General features: G+C 33.5%; 1 protein-coding gene across 3 annotated transcripts in view; it reads left to right on the top strand.

The window, feature by feature from the left end:
• The window catches only part of LOC119636778, a 198,267-nt gene that overhangs the window by 22,442 nt on the left and 162,604 nt on the right, over window positions 1-13,221 (top strand). For all 3 annotated transcript variants that reach the window (XM_038032382.1, XM_038032383.1, XM_038032384.1), the window contains exon 2: window positions 7,586-7,875. In XM_038032382.1, coding sequence (XP_037888310.1) covers window positions 7,818-7,875 — 58 coding nt within the window. In that variant the 5' untranslated portion in view covers window positions 7,586-7,817. The remainder of the gene's footprint in view (window positions 1-7,585; window positions 7,876-13,221) is intronic.

Genomic DNA, 13,221 nt, shown 5'->3' with positions numbered 1-13,221 from the left:
AAATTGAAAAAAGGAAAAGAAACGAACCGATTTTTCAATATCAGTCCTTCAAAATGTATGCATTTTTAAGCTTTTTTTACTTCTCCGTTGCTTATGCTCGTCCTTTCGCTGTATTTTTGTTTTATTTTACATTTTAGAAAAGCACACACACATTTCTTCAGCGCACACTTGTTGTTTTGTTCATAAAAATTTTAAGCCTTTTGACCCAAATGTGCCGTGAAGAACAGTGACGAGACATAAAATAAGTGAATATTTTGCGGAAAACACATAAATATGCAAGAAACATAACAAAGGAAAAACAAAAAAAAAAGGAAAACTCTTAAAACTTGTCAAATACAGCCAAAGTTGGAAAATCTAATGCATATTTGTTGCCGTGTCATTGTGACAAGAAGGCGAAAGAAACAACAAAAAATTATGTGTAGGTTTTTTAGGTAGACTTAAAAACACCCATCATCTGTCGATTATATGGAACAGATACAGCGAGACTCTATTGACTTAGTTTAAGTTTTATCAACCGGTAGCACGTAACCCTTATATCAAGTTTACCAAAGTTTACCTAACTACATGCATAGGCTTTCCTTGTCATTCTCGCGGGAAATGGGTGAGAGCAACTCGAGCAACGTGATACCAGAACCTAAACCGGTACGTAGCCGCTTTTGAAGGAAGTATGAGTCCCGCATTCCCCAAAACGCTTAGTCGTACGCCCCACTACCTGTTTTTGATCAATGGCAACTAAGATAGTCATAGGTTTTTCTATCCAGTTAACTTGAGTCCTTCAAATGAACTTTTCGCTTTTACCAAACGCTAAAGTTAAGAGACATTTCCCGGCTTGGGAATATACGCATGTATATAAAGGACTATAAAGGACTTTAAGACTTTTTTTTTTTGAACAATGGAAAACGTATAAAAATGAGTAAAAACCCTTTATTCGGCTTAACATGAACATTTGCAGCCTACCATTTTAAATAAATTAGAAGAGAATGTAGTTTCATGTAGTCCTTTGCTCGTGTTGCCATACTCGAGGTAAGACCAAAATTTTGGGTTTTTTTCTAATTTTATAATCAAGCATCGGAATCATCAGAATCCCTAGCAGTCGGTTCTTCTTCAAAGGTCCATCCATGTATCACATTGTCTTTGTGCTTTGCCAACTTGTTTACTAGTAAATCGGGCGGACAGACCATCGATCCATCAATTTACTTGCCCAACTACTTATCTCATAGTTATTTTGTTTTGTGCATTTCAAGGTCTGACAAACCGTAGAATTTTTTCGCATTCCTTCCTCTTTATCCGTTCTCTTTCTATTTAATGTGATTGAACCCAAACAGTGCCATTAAATCATTGTTATGATTTACATGATTTTGAGTAGCATTTTTCTCTTGTTACAGTTGTGCACTTGTTTTTTGTTCGAAGATTCAACGGCAATTTGTTGATTTGAGACAAGAAAAACGAGGATAATGGAAAGCACGAGAAACGAAAACACTTGAAAGAATTTTTTTGAAAAATTTAAAAGAGAATTAAAAGAATTTTTTTACTTTATTTGGTCGAATTCATTCAATTTTTTGTAGAACTCTTCCTTCCTTAGACCAAAACATGTGACTGTAGAAAAATTACGATCTATTTATTGAATCCAAGCATGCATGGACAGATATTGGATCGATATGCAAATTTAAATTGATTTAGAAAATGACTGCAAATTGATTAGTAAAATAAAATTGGGAAACTATCGTTAGTAGTTCTAGGTGTAAAGGTATAAATCCTTATAAACTTAACATTCCATGTATTATGTGATATAAGATAAGGTAAATGTAGCGTAAAACGCGATATCAAAATATTTGTTGCTAAACATTTCAAAGTTTTACTTTGTTTGCTGACCGAAAAGAGAAAAGCGAAAATATTTTCCCTAAGTGAGCGTTATTTTACATATTCTTCTTCTTTCGTCGCGCTGCGTATCACGCCTCAAAGCTTTCAAAAAACTTGTCATATTTAAATATATTCACGTATATGTCGCAAATAGCTTCAACTCATTCAGCCGTCATTGAAATATTTTCATTGACAATTACGAGCAGCACTATGCTCCTTAAGTTTCTCTTGCAATTACGTTTCATCGCAAAACATACTAATTTGGCGAAGTCTTGAAAATTCTTTACCCTATAGTTTTCGTTGCGATTTAGGTTAAGATTAACTTAATTTCCTTTAAATGGTAATAAAATTGAAGGCTTAGCTAACACACACGTATACATATATATATATATATATATATACATGAATAATAAGTAGAAACATGAGCACGTATACAAGACGAGATGATAAGCTTGGGAAAATACAAAAAAAAAAAAAAAAAAAAAAAAAGAAAAGAAGAAAAACATTATTAACGCTCAAGGTAACCTAAATGGAACTTTGCCAAATGTTATTGTATTCAAGTTCTTGTATTCAAGAAAATGCCAACACACGGGGTAGAGTTACTTTTTAATTTTCCATGTCAAGCAGGTATTTATAAAAGTTAAAAAGAAGATTTATTTATAATTACAAAATTTACTAAAATGGTACTAAAGATTAACTAACTGATTACATATATCTCAACAGTTAAAATACTTGTAATAAAATAATAATATGTTGAGAGAATAAGACAATCTCAGTATGAGAGAATCTAATCTATTGATAAATTATTATATATTTTGCAAAGTAAGCGAAGAGAAGCATATTTTCACTTTTTCTTGTATCTAGATTAAGTATTTACACACACAACTCACTTACACTAAAAGAATTCAATAGATTAGACTCTTAGAAATTAATCTTAACCTAAACATCAAGCTTAAGTTTTGTAAAGAAAAATAAGGCAACGAAAGCGAATCAAATTCATATATAATTAAACAATGAAAAAAAGAAAGAAAGCGTGTGCACTTCTAGACAGGGTAGATCCAAGCTTACAGTGCAAAGCTTGGCAATTACGGTAATTACGAATCAAACGAAGCTCTGAACGTTAAACGTTAACTGAGATCCGTTGCAAGCAAGACGTGCATATTGAAGAATGCGGATTGGACAGTGCTTAAAGAATTCGACTTTGAGATCAAATTGCAGATATCTTTCGGGTTTTTGCAGAGCAATTTGAACGATTGATAACCGATAATTAGCTACACACTGAAAATAAAATTTTTAGAGCAACAGCTAGAAGTTAATATCGCCTAATAAGATAGGAGTTATTAATTTAACTAAGAGTTGAAACACTTTGGATAAACTTACATCCATTTTCATAAGATGGTACGAAAACTGGTGGATTCCATCCGAAATTCCTAATGGTGAGAAGAAAGCATTACTTTTTGATTTGCTTTGTCTATTGACCCGACTGGTGCGTATTCAGTATTGATCTTACCGGGCTCAGGTATAATCTTTTCGTTATATATCGAGTGTGTCAAGTTTAAAGAACAGGCGGGGAATACTTCCACATTTGAGGAGTGGAATAAAAATTACAAATGCTTTTCTTGCTCTTGGAAAACATTTCATAAGTTAAAAAGTCAAAAAAAGGACTCTGGGGGCCATGTAAGGTTAACAAGTGAATTGCTTAACTTTGGGTATCCATCAAACGACTGCTGACCATGTCGTAAGACATACAATTCGATATTACATTAGAAGAATAGTGCGTTTCAAGTAAGTTCTTTCATAGTTACTTAATGCAAAAAAAAGCATTTGACTCTTTCACGATTCCTACCGACTATTTGCTGTTAGTCTTTGTAATCTTTCGGTCTTGGGTCGAAGTGCTATTGAACTAAAACTCGAGTTAATTTCCTTTTTGTTTTCTTCTTTCGAATCGCTACCCACGCATGAAACTACTCACGTTGAACATCTTGAAGAGAAAAACATCAGTTCGGTTTAATTTAACTGGCGGGGAACATTAATTTTTCTTTACAGCTTTAGAAGATACATTATCCTTGTTAAACGAATGGAAAAATGAAATGAAATTACATATAGTTTAATATACCAAATCGCACACGACCTCGCTACGTTAAGTGCTTTTGCAAAACTACGAATATACCAAATCTAAATCTGTTTAAAGCTCGATAGATGAAGACTGCATTGTGTCAAAAGTTGTTTGAGAGATACGCTGCCAACACAGGAAATACAGAGTAAGGCGTTCGCAACATAGTCGAAGGAAACTTTTTGAAAATATTTTTAAATTAAAAAGTACACGTGGTACCATTAACCATTGTATCGCTTCATATATTAGGGAACCCAATGAAAATAAAAGTTACTGCGACAGAGTATTCGCAAAGGTGGAAAAAGGCATTCGATAAAGTCCGACATGGTGGGCTACTTCTGAAACTTAAAAAATGTCTTCTTAAATCCTATTTGCAGAAAAGACGTTAATATTGAAAATGGCTGATCCAAAATATGTTAAATTGAAGCCAGAGTGCTTCAGATTAGTATACTGAGTCCATCAGTCTATACAATTATTTTCAGATTTCCCGACCCTTGACAATATTTTATGTACAACACACACGGAGGGCACGGAAAATTTTTTTTTGATATAATAATGCAACCAATGTTTCCATTGAACTATAAAATCAATCCAATAAGATGCCATTCTAGCTACGCGTTCCCGTTGAATAAGACGATTTTTGCCCTGCACTTATCTGGAATGGCAATAATACATTTCAAAATTGAGTAAAAACCTTCAGCTCACATATAAGTCAAGGAATAACATGGAAGGAAAATACAAACTCGATCAACTCAATCCCAAAACTAAGAGACTTTCTTGGCCATCTAGCCCAGAATCATAGCAAAGAGATAAATGCATTTTATCCTCCATCATTACTCTATCCTCTAGATCTAGACCTAGGTCGTTGATTCAAATATTGATATGCTATAAAGTTATCAATTTAAGGCTAAACTAACCACAATGACCTTGAAATTCTAGATGTCAAATATCAAAGTCAACACCATTTTTCAAACCATTTATATTGATAGGGTCATCACGTGAATTCTTGGGCTATATTTTTTCTAAATGAATTTTTATGAAAAAAGTAAATTGAAGAAGCACACACACGCTTACCAGCCCTGCCATATAGAAATTTAGTTTATCTGTGTTCCTTGAGCTAATAAAATGAATCTTCTCGGTTTATATAATAATTATTTATTTATATGCACATCACACAAGTATTCTATTGCTACTGATTTACCTTTCTTTATCATAACAATTGATTATTACCTTTTTGGGCCGATAAATAGGAAATATTTTCAAGAAATTTGAAAAAAAATCTCTTTTTATATATTTTTAAATGTGTACTCTTGTTTTTTTAACATGGATTGTCGCCTATAGCTATGAGAGGAAAATATTTCGCAAAGAAGTAGGGAGAGAGGAAAAGATGGGGAATAACCGCAGCTTACTGGGAGCGCGCCCAAGTGGTAAGTGTTGGGGCGTCACCGATTGATCAATCAGTACAGCTGTGATCTATCCACACTGAATGTGCCGCGAACGACAACTTCGTAGTGGCGATCTTTTATCTCTTCGGCCATGTAGCAACTAGCGCTCTCTTTATCTTCCTGTGTAATCCGTATAAGTAAATCCATGAACGACTCACTGGCTTCCCCATATTGCATCTGAAAAGTTCAAAGAATTCTTGTCGATAAGCAATGACAAAGTGAATTAAACTAAAGCTGAAAGGAAAAATTCCCTCCTGCTATTTAAAGAAAAAAATATGTAGTAACGGGCGATGCGGAAACTTAGACGCACTTATACTAAAGTGAGGTTAAATACATTTTGGTAATCTCTCTTAACAATAATTTCTCAGCGACCGTCCAGCTTTTCAGGTTCATTTGAAATTTGTTCTTTGAACTAAAATTTCTTTAACATTTCATAAGGTCCCTTGTAGGCATTCTGCTTCTTGCAAAAATGATGGCAGCGCAGTTTTGTACGCAGGCTGGCGTTAAAAACGGACTAAATTGTTCAACGGCGCAACATAAGAGAAGAATTTCTCTGCTTTCTGCGGTTTCGGCCGTTACTTATAAGCTCCAACAATAGACACACGATAAACATTTCTACATATATTTTCTAAAATTGGAAATAATCAGCTGCGTCCATTCAATATTAGAGAGTATGGAGGGTACGGTGGGTTTGACTTTTTTTTTTTCAGGACAAAAGTTGATGATGTAAAAGATGCCTTCACGATGAATATAATTTTTTTATTTCGTTTGTTTTCTATTTGCACTCATTATTCGAAATCAAAAAATGTGTTCAATGTTTTATGCCGTAAATAAATAAATAAATGTATAAACTTCAAATAACTTGAGGTTAAAGATATGGAATTTCTTTCTGAACTTGATTCCGTGGTAAAACTTGTTATAAAAAAATATGCACGGATTAGGGTTAAATCACTTTGCAGCTGTGTTGTTATTAGCGTTAGCATTAAGCATTAAGTTGGCTTGATATTGAATATGCATTGTCTGCTGAAAATGCTACGAAACGGCTCTGGAAATGTGGCTTTGTATAAGGCAATCAAAAGTTGTTGAAGCATCATTCAACAACTAACTTGCTCGTAGAGCCCTAAACGGGCATTAAAAAAATTGCTAATGACCGCAACTCGTAGTCGTATGCCTCGACATACTTTGTTCGATATTATTTACCTTCGTGGCTTCCAGTCAATCTTTAACGCATTGACAGATAGTACAGATTTCAGTGACAGTCAATCTATTTTAAAATTAGTTGTGATATCCGTATCTGATCAGAAATGTTTTGTAAGCGTATTCTCAATATAATTGTGTATACGCATACCATGTATCCTGTAACACATCCAACAACAATGCTAACCAGATCTAATTGTTTAACTCATTAAATGGAAAACAATTTAAAACATTACAGCGGGCCGCTGTGCCAACTTGAATACGTTACATCATCTTACAAGCATTCTTATAATGACTATTCAAAATAAGGCCGCTTATTGGGAATGGTCGAAAAAGTGCTCCAATCCAAACAATTTTTAATAACGTTGGACCAAAGCATTTCAAAAATGGCGGCCTATAGATTGAACACGAGAAAACAAACTGGACAGAAGGACAGAGAAACTTGGCTCACAAAAAGAAAATCTGATCCAAGTACTTCTGGGTGCTGCATACATTATAAAAACTTATTATAGGCATGCATCACAAGTGCTGTGGGGTGTAAGAACTAATTGGTTCCAAAACTGAAATAATATAGGACTTATAGCTTTTTGCATTACAATGAACAGGAAATTGTGACAGCGTTTACGTCCGTCAATATACGAATTATTCTTTCAAACGAAGTTGAGTCTTAAAAAAAACTGCTCCGGCAAAACTATTCTGAAATCGGAAAAATGAAGTGCAACGAAAGTGCTCTAAGGGCTTTCTGTGTTCAAGATTTATAGTAATTGGATATTTTTGATATGACAAATGTTTGTCACGCTTCACAGTACAGCAAAAATGATTTAAAAATTATATCAAGAATTTTTGATTTGCCAGAGTGAAGGTTTAGATATTCTTTAATACACATATCAATCTATGCTATTATATATATTGTATACATATACGAATTTTTTCTCATATATATATTTTTTTTTTTGTTCTATATTTACAGCTCGCTGTCTTCTCTCTCACTCTTTTCAACATCACTGGTGACTGGTTTTCAAATTTTTCACTTAATTAAAGTAGTGCCAAATAGAAAAATCTTTCAATAAAGTGCGTTGGAGGTCGCTATCGCTATATCTTAAAATTCAGCCTAATAAACCGGGAAAAAATTTTATCTTTGGTTAAACAAGAACAAAAAGCTGTGTTTGTAAACTCCTATAATTAGGAAGGAATATGAAGTCATGAGACCGACATTTGATTGCAGATTTTATATATTATTGTTCATTATTTTAATACAATGTAAGTAAATGAAACACTATCACTTCTTACGCAATCATATCATACATATAAATATATATCTACATGCATATATATATATATATATATATATATTTATATATTTATATATTTACGTAATGCAATTGCTATAATCACGTTTCCTTTGTGTGATAATTTATCATCGGATTAATTTATAAATAATGTGTTCTTTGTGTATATGAAAATCTTTACTTTCGCTTATATTCGTGTATCACTTATTCATATATATATTTTTCACTATATTTATATTATTTTATGAAACCATAATTTTCACACAGGTCGTTGGTTTATTTTTCAGTTTCCGTTTGCTTACGAGTGCATATCCTTGTTTATTGTTATTTATTTTTTTTAATTTTTTTTTTTCAGACATGCAAGACGAGTATGTTAAATTCTCGCTTTCAAATTGTAACAAGAAATTTTAAAACAATTACCATCAGAGAGAGTAAAGCTAAGTTATCTCTTTCGCTTCAGTCCGCCTGCAATAAACATTAGTTGAGATGAATTATATATGAAAAGTAATCATCATCTCCTTCCAAATGCTGTTTGTAAATTTTCTAAATAAAAAAAAAAAAAATTTTGTTTCCATTGGCTAAACATATCCGGAATTCTTTTACAGAAGCAGAAATGGGTTGATATGAACCGCCCCTCTATTACGCTCATCCTCGATTGTTTGATGCCTCCAATAAGTTCCCGATATCTGATTGTCGATAGATAACGGTACTAGAAATTTTTTCGATTTTTTCATTTGCTTGTTTTCTTATCCCTTCCTGCGCGGTTTTTAAACTTGACCTAAATACCTAGGTTCAGGTTTTATAAAGATATAATATATTTAATGCTCTTAATAGTAATAAGCGATAGAAGAAACTTGCATTCTGGTCAAAATTTTTCATGTACTGGTTTGAAAGTTTTCCTTGTTTAGGGCATAGTACACTAATAAATAAATTTTATTAAACAAGAAGCATTAACTGTGACTCCAGATTCAACTCCAACAGGCTCACTAATTGTAGGAATTTTTTTAATCTACATTGAAGACTATGCATATTTTCTTATCCGTGAACACAGCTTAAAAAATATTTGAGATCATTCTCTTGCGTCGAATATCGAAGAAATTTCGTTACATTACCCACTTAATCAGCGTTAACCCTATTTCCAAATCTCGTAAAAGCTAAGTAAGAAACAGATATCGTTACACTGTCTTGTTAGTGATTCTACTGGTAGTGCGTATCTGTCGATGGAACGGCGTCCGCCAAGCAGTTTGCTATTTCCACAAACAGTGAACAAAAGCGGTTCTCATGTTCAAATGGCCAGAACCCGTATAAGAGTTAAACTATTTTACTAGAATTATTTGAGTAAGCAGAACTGCCTTGAGTGATATGAAATCGTACAAGAGCTGGCTGCCGATTCTTTTTTGTTGCAAGGAATAGAAGCTGAACAGGGATGGCAAGCCCGTAAGGCTTTCCTGTTTTTTCCACAGAAACCTTAGTGTAGGTGAAATAATCAACACTTGAGTAGAGTGCGAACTTAAGAAACTGTGATGACGCAATTGCTATAACTTAGTTTTGCCTTTAGTAAGAACAATAATTTTCAGGTATTCGTCCGAGTTAGGCTTTAAGATTCACCAATATTCTATTTTTCCTAAGCCATAAAAAATGTAAAGAAAAGACGTGTGGACAACCAATTAAAGTTAGGAATCTAAATGAATAAGGAAGAAGTTCGTTCAAGCCCTTACGATCGCACATTAATAAGCAGAGATAATATATGTATAGAGAGCAGTTGTAAGAAATAAGGTATGAACAACTATTCATTGCTTGGCTACACGAACAAGAAATCCCGTTGATCTGCATTTCTTCTTCCTCGCTCTCTCTCTCTCTCTCTGTGTCTGTCTGTCTTTCTCTCTCTCTCTCTCTCTGCGTCTGTCTGTCTTTCTCTCTCTTTCCCTCTCTCTCTCTCTCTCTCTCTCTCTATGCCTCTGTCTGTCTGTCTCTCTCTCTCCCTTCTCAGTCTATCTCTCTCTCTTGCTCTCTATCTTACTCTCTCTCTTTCTTTATGTTCGTACCTCCCTTTCCTGCTCTCATGTCCATTCTTCATGTCCAACTACTTTCTCTTATGCCTAATTGCATATGTGTGGAGGTTCAAATAATTCGATGTAAACTAATTTTATAAAAATTTTTCTTTTATTGCGTATCCTCGATTCCATTATTAAGGAATACGTACGAACATTTATAATTTTGTATTTTACAACTCATTTCTCGCAAAAAACACGTACTCGCTTACATGAACACGGAAAACAACAGCAATCCATAAATTAAACAATACAGGAGAGCACTTATTAATAAAAAGGACAAAAAGCGAGTGTGCGAGCTAGAGAATGAGTGCAGAGGGAGAGAAAGAAATTAAGTTTATATGCTTAACTTATGACAAATGTTGTACAGATAATCGCAGTCAGACAGAACACATTATTTTTCATGTTCTGGGTTTTTTCAGGTTTTTGGGGTAATATATGAAAAGCATGCAAATTCGCACATAAAAAAAAAAAATAAAAAAAAAACACAGCAAACAACAATAACTACAAAAATTATAGGCTATATTGCCATGCGATTGTTTGCCTTAACACTGTCGGCTTCATTATACGCAAAACATAAATTACAGCAACTTTTTTTCAAGTTGAAAAGAAAAAGCAAAAACAACAAAAGTACGCGTCCTGGGCGGTGTGAAATGACTCCTTTCATATCTCCCCATCATTATGCAAACTTGATGCGGCGCAGATTTGATCGAAAGGAATTGTTAATCAAATCTTAATTAAAGCTTTTGTATAATTCTCCTGAGTACTCTGCCATAAATAAATTTCATAATTGTCCGCGTCATTATGTTCACTTGTACCGATGTATTCGTTGCGATTTAATCTATTTACAGAAGGCAGGAATATACTTCTTAATAAAGTTCATGTATTCTATAATATCAGCCTCGTCTAGACTACTAGTACTAGAAAATTAGAACTTAGTAGAGTAGAAACAACTCTTAAAAATTGCTAAAGAAAGTTCTTTGAAAATGCCCTGTGAAGATCAGATTGTTCGCATATATCTATTCTGGCGCAAAATTCGAGCCTTCAAGAGAAGCAAAAATACTCCCTCGCTTTTATACCAATGAGATGTGAAACTTTACTCTCGCAAAATATCGCATATGCCACTGTGGCGGAATTAATTATCAAATCATTTTCAAAGTTATTTGTAACGGTTCTCTGATAGCTGTCAGAAGAAATATTAATTTGATTAATCGAAACAGTTACATCTGGTCTACGAATATTAATATTATAAATTTAGATAAATTCTAAGACTAAAGTCTTAAAGCAATAGCGCCTAAGACTTTAAGCTTTATTAAAAACTCTACCGCTCTGGAGATTTGAGCCCACGACCCTTGAGTTGCTAGTCGAGACTCTTGCCTATTCGGCCACTTAGGCGGATTACGAATATTTTAACAGCATGATATTTTGAAGATCTGGTCCCGCGCAAATCGATTAAAGCAGAGTAATATACTGCAGGCACCGATATAGATTGATTGGAATGATTATGTTGGATTCGCCTTCTCTGTTAATGGAGACAAGTGTTATCTTCTTTAATGCAATTACGGAAGAGGAGGTTATGATGTCCAGGCATAGAAATTATTAGCAATGACACACTTATCGGCTATATATTGTTTCTTATTAAAACTGTTGTTCATCCCCATCATACCATTTAGATTTAGATGAACTGCTCCTGTTTAGGGAAGAATCAGAGATTCTACAAATACTTTATTTTCATATTATTTCGCTGTTGTGCTGAAGTTTTTAATAAAAATTGGTCCCGCAATATAAATATCGTAGCTATTTATGGCTATATTAAGCAATAGCATGTTCTCTTAGCTAGAAATTTTATTGTTCTCCTTCCAGGGGAATGAATATAAGTATTAATGAATGGTAGGAATGTATAAGTATTGTGTTCCCACGATGGTTGGAATTTACTTTCTCTTAACAATGTTGAATAGTACTCCGTCTTTTATGATCATACTTCATTTATTGAACTCCTTTTGAAATTAAGTTCGTGCCGCTTAATTGTGATTCTTAGGATACCCCTTAGGTTTTATATATAATTTACAATTTATTTAGAGAAACTTCTATTTACAATGCTTTAATTGTTCGCTCGACTATTGCAATTCAACTCTCTCGACTGACTTTCAACTCACTTTTCGATTCTTGTGACTAACTTTGCCTTCCCCAACTATTATGGTTACATAACTTTTATACAAGCAAGTTACCATTACCTGAACTTACCTCGTCTTTTTCAATACCGTTAATCCAGTTTTCCGCTAAATTTTTACCAATTGTAACGCGCCATGAATGTGTCATGGGTTTTTCCCTCTCTCTTAAGCATTTCGTTCCTTAGAAAATTTTCATCAAAACTCAAATCATCAAATCTAACATTTTCGTAGCATTATTATAGTACGACTTAATACGGGGGCAAAAACAACTGCAGCTTTTTAGTCGCATATTAGTTGAATTTGTAGGAGACGCATTAAAAAAAAAACATTTTTCTCCGCAATTTTATCTTAATTTTCTTCTTTTGAAATTCCTTTTTACACAAACTGTACGGGAAACTTAATATATTGGCTGTAAAGAAAAAACGTTAATGAGTTTTTCATATAATATAGAAACTGAAAACGGAAAGTTGGTGGTGGTATGACAAAAAAAAAAAAAACGAAAAAAAAAGAAAAGGAAAAGTGAAAAAACAAAAGGAAAGATGCTATTAAACTACACTGTTTACCGATTTTGGAACAACTTAACACCAAATACATGACATAGTTAAATACATCTGTCTCATGACGGTGCTCTGTGTAGGAATAGCAAATACACAAAAATTCCAAACCTTCTAGAAATCGTTGGTGAACGGCAAAGTCGAAGAGAAACCAGCAAAGGAACGCGTTTGCATTAAGCGTTCGCATCCTTAAGGCATATACATATACATATATATATAGCTATAGCTATAAAAAGTTACGCTAAAAACTTCAGCTAAAGCCATAGAATATATGCGCATATAAAATTTTGTGCAAAAACTACACTACATATACATAATGTACATATAAGATTATGCCTCGCATCGAAACATATGCGTGTGTATGTTGTTTATAAATGTAAGCAAATAACATGAAATGCTCGTTTTAGTTCTCGTATTGAAACTATTGAAAATGGCGTTTGTTACTGCTAGAGACTAAAGACTAAAGCCTAAGACGAAGACGACACATAGCAACACGACACAAGGAACTCTTGTAGGAATGCTTCTATATAACGGCTGCTAT

This window comes from Glossina fuscipes, unplaced genomic scaffold (assembly GCF_014805625.2).
Source record: "Glossina fuscipes isolate IAEA_lab_2018 unplaced genomic scaffold, Yale_Gfus_2 28, whole genome shotgun sequence".
NCBI lineage: Eukaryota > Metazoa > Arthropoda > Insecta > Diptera > Glossinidae > Glossina > Glossina fuscipes.
The sequence above is the reverse complement of the archived record's forward strand: the minus strand, read 5'-3'. Positions and strand labels throughout refer to the sequence as shown.